The 8112-nt window shown below is 35.0% G+C and overlaps 1 protein-coding gene across 1 annotated transcript; it reads left to right on the top strand.

Annotated features, from left to right (window-relative positions):
* The first annotated feature begins 4272 nt into the window (after window positions 1-4272).
* Window positions 4273-7303, top strand: LOC131801803 (glycogen phosphorylase-like). Its single transcript, XM_059120761.1, is given in 7 exon segments — window positions 4273-4870; window positions 4933-5347; window positions 5349-6154; window positions 6157-6205; window positions 6207-6421; window positions 6424-6533; window positions 6606-7303. Coding segments are annotated over 7 exon segments (2334 nt in total). The 5' UTR covers window positions 4273-4287; the 3' UTR covers window positions 6762-7303.
* The last annotated feature ends 809 nt before the right edge of the window (window positions 7304-8112 follow it).

Genomic DNA, 8112 nt, shown 5'->3' on the forward strand with positions numbered 1-8112 from the left:
ATGTATATTAACGATTCTCTGGAAGCTACCACAAAACATAATAATAAATAAAAGCTATATGCACAATTGATTCATTTATACCATATATAATAGTATATCTAAAAAATATTTATTCTTATTTATTAGTATGCAGTTTTAGAATATTCTTGGCACTATTTCAATATAATATGTTAAATGAGAAATCCCACAAAATTTTCTTAGACAAAGAAATTAAAAAAGAGTAATATTTTGAATATGATTTTATTTGGACACACGCCGCCGACTACGCCGCAGAATGTATGTCTGGGGACAAATTCATTAGACCAACATTAGCGTTCGTCTTGCTATGTTTTTTTTTTTTCTAAATTAATTTTGTTACTGTGTGTGTCTTCTTCTTCTTAAAGTTGATTTTCTTTTTGTGTATGGTCTCTCCTCCAATAGAGCAACTGCCCCCCAAACGTTAGACATCTATCTATCCATCGTCCAATATATTCATTGAGTTTTGTAATAATAAAATAAATTCTTTTCTCATTCAGAGAATATAATATTTTTTCAAGGTCACTGAAAGGTTATTTGCTATAAAAGTAGCACAAAAGAAAAAAACGTGCTGCTGCTGCTACAGAGGCAGCGTGAAATGGAAAGTGCTTTATTTTTGGGGTGAACAACATAGACTCGAAGATCATTTGTCAACAATTAGGTTGTTTTTTGAGTTCTGCTGCATATTGTGGATAATTTGCACTTAATAATATGAAATAGGTATAGACTAATCATCATATTGAAATGTACAAATATGTAGTTACAGGGTGAGATAAAAAAAACTCCAACAAAGTCAAACGCCATATTTTTTACATTTTTTTTAAATAAAGTTTGGATTTGTTCGGATTTTAAATAAGTTTGGATTTGTTCGGATTGGTCACCTTTGGCACGAATCACCAAAATACTTTTGTACGTTTGTTAACAATATAATGAGCTGTCGCTGGAATAATTGAAACAGCTGTCGGACGGCTTAGAAATGGCAGGAGTTTGAAGTTGGTTGCAGTTTTTCATCTCACCCTGTATATTCCCTATCATTTGTGTAATATTGTATTTCTTATTCAATACCTACACATTACACAAATTAAAATAACCTTGCACCTCTGTGCAATGATTTTTATTAGAAACCACATATGTTAGACACCGGTATGTGCATATGTTCGTGCAATATGTGAAGTGAAATCACAATAGGCGCCAAAATGTAATGTTAATCTCAACAAACACTTCCTTGATGTTGTTATATTACATTCTATTTTATTACATTTTATTTTAGATCAGGGCAGATAATCAATTCAACTGGACCATAACAAAAATAGTGAAATCAACAATCTTACTTATCAGTACGGCTTAGGGATGCACTTGTTGAGACAGATGAGGATTTTGTGAAACATTTCATTTCATATTATTAATTCCTATTTTTTTTATTTTGCTATCAAAATTAAAATTTGGAGGAAGGACGGCTCAAAAAGATTTATTAATTTTTCTTTTGTTTCCGTAATGTCAAATTATCTGTAGAAAATTTTTGCTAAAAATAATGTTTAACGTTTGATCTTTTTATAGCATGCAGTTTAAAAGTTCCACTTTCATTGTCGATGGCACCTTCCTTGACAAAATACTTCAAATAGATTTATTAAAAGATACCAAATATTGGACTTTGACCAAATTGAAGCAGCCAAAAACTTTAAATGCAAATCTATACAATTTGTCAATATTGCAAATTTAAACATGGTCATTCCTATATATTCAATATTATTGTTTATGTATAAACAAACCACGCTTTTGACATGTGTTCCGCTAAAACAAATCACCCATAAAGATTTGTTGTGTTATCATCAAAATGTTGCTTGGCCTCATTAATGTATAGTTAACAACAACAACAATAAGAAAAACAAATCGTTTACACAATTTTTTTGCCATAATCAATAGAAGATAAAGTGCAGTCAATTATTCGCCAATGATAATGGGTTACTGTTTCCATGAATCCTTTTTCGAAAAAAAAACATACTTAGATATGACCTTGCTCTGGTTATACTTGGTTGCTACTTGTATTTTAATCGAGGACCGATTTATTATTGAAGTTATTCAAGAGGTTTCTATTTATGTTCATCTAACTATTTTGGTATTTGAAATATTATTTCATTTGCATTAGTGGGGGTTTATCAATACATATGGGCTAACAATAGTAGTTGACTTAAGGTATAACTATCCATACAAAAAAAACAAATTGAGAAATAAAAAAAATATATTTTTGCAGCATTTCATGAAAATCATTATTACGAAGTTTGAAATTGTAAAATGCATAATTTCAAACAAGAAATTATAATCAGTAATCTTTGTAAATTCCAATACCTTTCTATCTTTGGTTTGGTTTTAGAATTCGGTGCAATTTGGCAATTTTTTGAGCAAAAAACTTCAACAAATCAAGTATGGGGGCTATACTAACATAGACCTGCATAAACAATTTTCCTTCAATACAAAATTTGACGCAATTGCAGTGTATAATGTCGCGAAAATCCTAGAAATACCGATATCTTGGGTTAGTGTTATAAGGGTGGTCTAATAAACGTAGACCTATATGGACATTCTCTTCCAGGGGGTAAAGTACTCATAGGTAATTCCTTGTGTGGATTTTCAGAATATTCCATTGAAAAATGTGGCTAAAATCTTCGCGGGTAACTATTGTATGGGAGCTATACGATATCATGGACCCTATATAGACAATTCTTTTTTAGGGGGTAAAATACTCACAGAGAACTCTTTGTGTAGAATTTCAGACAATTCCATTAAAAATGTGGCTAAAGCCATTCAAAATACCAAATATAGGGGGCTACAGTTATATGGGGGCTATACAATATCGTGGACCGATATAGCCCATCTTCGAACTTGACCTGCATGCAGACAACAGACAGATCGGTGCAAATTTTTAGCTTCCTACCTTTATTCGTTTTGAAGGGACAGGGCTAAATCGTCTGAGGATTTTACGCGGATTGGGTATAAAATGGTTATTATTTCGATGAGTTACAAACGGAATGACGAACTTGGTATACCGTCCATACTATGTATGGTGGAGGGTATAAAATTTAATGATTTGCAACGTTCTTCGTTTCATTAGAAGATAAATTGTTGACCAAGCAGGTTGGAAAAAAACTATGACAACGTATTTCATTCCCTTATATTTTATACATTTCTAATGTCAAAAAAAAAAAAAAAAAAAAAATTAAATATAGATTGCCATTTAACAATGATACCGCTTGGTAGCTCCTTGTACTTTTCGAAAACCCATAGCATTAGTATCACTGCAGGAACTAAGGATGACACTAGCACATCATTTTTAATCCAGGCTTATGTATTTTTTTATTTCTTAAAAGAAAACACCAAAAATGGATAGTCTATCGCAAAATGTTTGGCAGCATAACTATTTTCTCCATTGCTGCTTGCTTGTTGTTATAGGTCATCTAATAACTGTCAAACAGTCTAAAACTTGTTTATGTTTCTTTGGAAACATTCAAGTTTTTTTTTATAAATATGTATGTATTTTTATACGCACTGAGCAGCATATAGTGTAGGTTTTTTGCAATATATGCCACATAAAAATAACTTCAATTGGAACAACCTGTAATGCAGTGTGCACTGTGCTCTAATGTAGCGTTAAGTGTGCCAGCAATGTCAGCCTTAAAAATAAAAATAAAAAAAGACAAACAACATGTTGCACTTGATATATATTTTTTCTTTCTCAGTCGCATATTTTTACGCTATGTGCCTTTTACTCATTTCTATTTCTAATTTGCACATCAAAATATACACACACGCCTATGTACAAAGCTATGCACATGCAAGTATATTGGGAATAGTGGGCACACAGTGAGGGAATCACATCTCAGAGATAAGACAAATGAAGAGAGTACAATGTATTTGAAATTCATGTTTGACTGCAATTACCTCTCATTATTATTATTGTCATGAGAAGAGCACATTATTGTGGGGAGAAATACTTAAGAGAATGATAATGGTCGTTTGTTGTGTTTGCACTCTTAATACCTCTCGATATTTGCAATGATAGCGAAAGTGCAAATAAGAAATTTTAATTGTATTTTTAAAAACACGTTTTGTTTGTAAACAATTTGGGAGCGGTGTACTTATGGCAGAAGTGGACTCAATGCACTCAAAAATCCATCATCCTTAAGGGGAAATTTATAAGCAAATAAAATGGCTATGGAACTGATATCCAAAACAAGAAAGAGGTTAGGTTTAAAATATACTTAGGTTACACAATAAATGTCAAATAAATTAAAGTCCAAAATTAATAATAAATATTCTTTTATTTTCCAGCGCGTCTACTACCTATCTTTGGAATACTACATGGGCCGTTCCCTAACAAATACCATGATCAACTTGGGTGTCCAAAGCGAATGCGAGGAGGCCATGTACCAATTGGGCTTGGACATTGAATCCCTTGAAGAAATGGAAGAAGATGCCGGCTTGGGTAATGGTGGTTTGGGCCGTTTGGCTGCCTGTTTCCTCGATTCCATGGCTACACTTGGTTTGGCCGCCTACGGTTATGGCATCCGTTATGAATATGGTATTTTTGCCCAAAAGATCAAGAACGGTGAACAAGTGGAGGAACCCGATGATTGGTTGCGTTTCGGCAATCCATGGGAAAAGGCCAGACCCGAATTCATGTTGCCTGTAAATTTCTATGGTCGTGTCATTGATACACCCGAAGGCAAGAAGTGGGTTGATACACAAATCGTATATGCCATGCCCTATGATAATCCCATTCCTGGTTATGCCAACAACTATGTCAACACATTGAGATTGTGGTCAGCAAAGTCTCCCATTGATTTCAATTTGAAATTCTGTAAGTAACAAACCTATTGAGCACACTTCCAAGAGAAGAGATTTAATTTTGATTTTTTTTAGTTAACGATGGTGATTATATCCAAGCTGTTTTGGATCGTAACTTGGCCGAAAATATTTCTCGTGTCTTGTATCCCAACGACAACTTCTTCGAAGGCAAGGAGTTGCGTTTGAAACAGGAATACTTCATGGTAGCTGCCACTTTGCAGGACATCATCCGACGTTATAAGGCCTCCAAGTTCGGCAGTCGCGAAGCTGTGCGCACCAACTTCGATCACTTCCCTGAAAAAGTGGCCATTCAATTGAATGACACCCATCCCTCGTTGGCCATTCCCGAGCTAATGCGCATCTTGATTGACGAAGAGCATTTGGATTGGGACAAGGCCTGGGACATCACTGTACGTACCTGTGCCTACACTAATCACACCGTCCTTCCCGAAGCCTTGGAACGCTGGCCCGTTTCCATGTTGGAGTCCATTTGCCACGTCACTTGCAATCATCTACCACATCAATTTCTTACATTTGGAGAACATTAAGAAACGTTACCCCGGTGATTTGGAACGCATGCGCCGCATGTCTTTGGTTGAAGAAGATGGTGAGAAACGCATTAACATGGCCCATTTGTCTATTGTGGGCTCCCATGCTGTTAACGGTGTAGCCGCCATCCACTCGCAAATTTTGAAGGACGATTTGTTCAATTTGTTCTTCCAAATGGATCCCAAGAAGTTCCAGAACAAGACCAACGGTATTACCCCCCGTCGTTGGTTGTTGATGTGCAATCCCGGTTTGTCTGATTTGATCAGCGAAAAGATTGGCAATGAATGGCCCGTCCATTTGGATCAATTGGTAGCTTTGAAAAAGTGGGCCAAGGATCCCAACTTCCAACGCGAAGTTGCCCGTGTCAAGCAAGAAAACAAATTGAAATTGGCTCAAATTTTGGAAAAAGACTATGGCGTCAAAGTTAATCCTGCCTCCATGTTTGACATTCAAGTCAAGCGTATCCATGAATACAAACGCCAATTGTTGAACTGCTTGCACATTATTACTTTGTACAATCGCATTAAGAAGGATCCCACCGCCCAGTTCGCTCCTCGTACAATTATGATTGGTGGCAAGGCCGCTCCCGGCTACTATGTTGCCAAGCAAATCATCAAATTGATCTGCGCCGTTGGCAATGTTGTTAACAATGACCCCATTGTTGGTGATAAACTCAAGGTTATCTTCTTGGAGAACTATCGCGTCACCTTGGCCGAGAAGATTATGCCAGCCGCTGATTTGTCTGAGCAATTTCCACAGCTGGTACTGAAGCCTCCGGTACCGGTAACATGAAATTCATGTGAACGGTGCCTCACCATTGGCACATTGGACGGCGCCAATGTTGAAATGGCCGAAGAAATGGGCAATGACAACATTTTCATCTTCGGTATGACCGTTGATCAAGTTGAGGCCCTCAAGAAGAAGGGTTACAATGCCTACGATTACTACAACAGCAATCCCGAGATTAAGCAGTGTGTTGATCAAATTGCTGGCGGTTTCTTCAGCCCAGGCAATCCCATGAATTCAAGAATATTGCTGATATTTTGTTGAAGTACGATCACTATTACCTTTTGGCTGATTATGAAGATTACATCAAGGCCCAGGATAAGGTGTCTAAGACATACCAGGTATGTTAGAAAAACTAATGATTTTTTTGGGTTTTGTTTATTAAAATGTTTTTTTTTTCTTTTCAATTTCAGAATCAAGCCAAATGGTTGGAAATGTCCATCCACAATATTGCTTCCAGCGGTAAATTCTCCTCGGATCGTACTATTGCTGAATATGCTCGCGAAATCTGGGGCGTTGAACCCACTTGGCAAAAATTGCCCGCTCCCGAAGATGCACCCGCCAACTAAAGTGCATACATTTTTTTGGTTGGAGAAAAATATACATTTTTTAATTATTATAAATAATAAATATTTAATTTAAGTGAAAATTTTCTTTAAAAAAAAAAAAAAACTACAGAAATCTCGCTAGGATTATATGAATGCACAACATCGTCGTCGTCGTAACTGTACAACAGCTTTTGGGCAAAAGGAGACAACAAATGCAAATTTCTCCTGCCCCGAAAGTTGAACAAAGTTTCTAAATTTTATTCATATATATATGATTGTTACTAACAAATGAAATTGTAAGCTGAACACAAATTTTATTAAAATAGTGTATTCGTAAATTAAAAGAAAAAAAAGAAGAAAAACATAAAATGAAAAGTTGTTGAAAAATTATTAAATAGAGAAACAAAAACCTATGTGAAGCGAAAACATCACCTCAGGAAGTTTAAAATTAGAGGAATTTAAACAATTTATAGTTATTTGATGTAATTAAGCAGTTACTACAAGAAAAAGCAAACACACGAAAAGACCTTTTTAAAAATAAATAAGAAAAAAAAAAACAAAAACTCAATTGAAATTTTTTTTTTTTTTGGAAAAGGGATTTTAAGTATGAATATATGCTTGATGTTCGATATAACATAGTGAGAAAGCTTTAATCAAGGAACAATGCCAAATTTCTGTGTGAATCTAATGGTAATTGGGAGGGGGATTTATTGGTACAATGCTCTGTCGCCTGGGTTTTCAGCGAAATAGTTGTCAATTTATTCTGTAATTTTTTTATTCGTCATTTTTGGTGTTATAATGATGTTATGTTTCGTTGTTTTTATTCGCTTTTGTGACCGATGGTTGTTAAAATTTTTCAACAAATTCTTTATTTCCCCTTAGTATTACATTTAGCATCAGCATTTTTGAAAAAAATTTCCTTAATATTTGCCAAAAATCAGTCACTTCTGGGGCTTTTTCAATTTGTTGATTTTACTGTGATTTTCTCTCTCTTCTTGGTGTTGCACATATTTGCCTATGGTATACATAAAAACTACAATGTTTTCCCTATCGAATAGTGAAAGTTTCATAAAAATCCCTCTATTCGTTGTTGAGTAATAGCCATTTTAATTTTACAATGATCCAAAATATAGCTGCTACGTTGTTCTGGTCGCCTGTTAGCTGAAAAGTCAAAACATGAAGTTTTACATTTTTCAATTGCAGATGTATAAAGCAGCGTTGCCATATGACACGTGAGACATGCATTGTCAAACTAACATACATTAAAGCATAGTTTGAGGCGTTATATTTTAACGGAAGTGCATTATGCGACACGCCTCAAAGTATGCTTCATATTACAAAATGAAATCATTTCACTTTTCACCAGAGAGTA

The sequence above is a fragment of the Musca domestica genome, unplaced genomic scaffold, assembly GCF_030504385.1.
Source record: "Musca domestica strain aabys unplaced genomic scaffold, Musca_domestica.polishedcontigs.V.1.1 174, whole genome shotgun sequence".
NCBI classification, from domain to species: Eukaryota; Metazoa; Arthropoda; class Insecta; order Diptera; family Muscidae; genus Musca; species Musca domestica.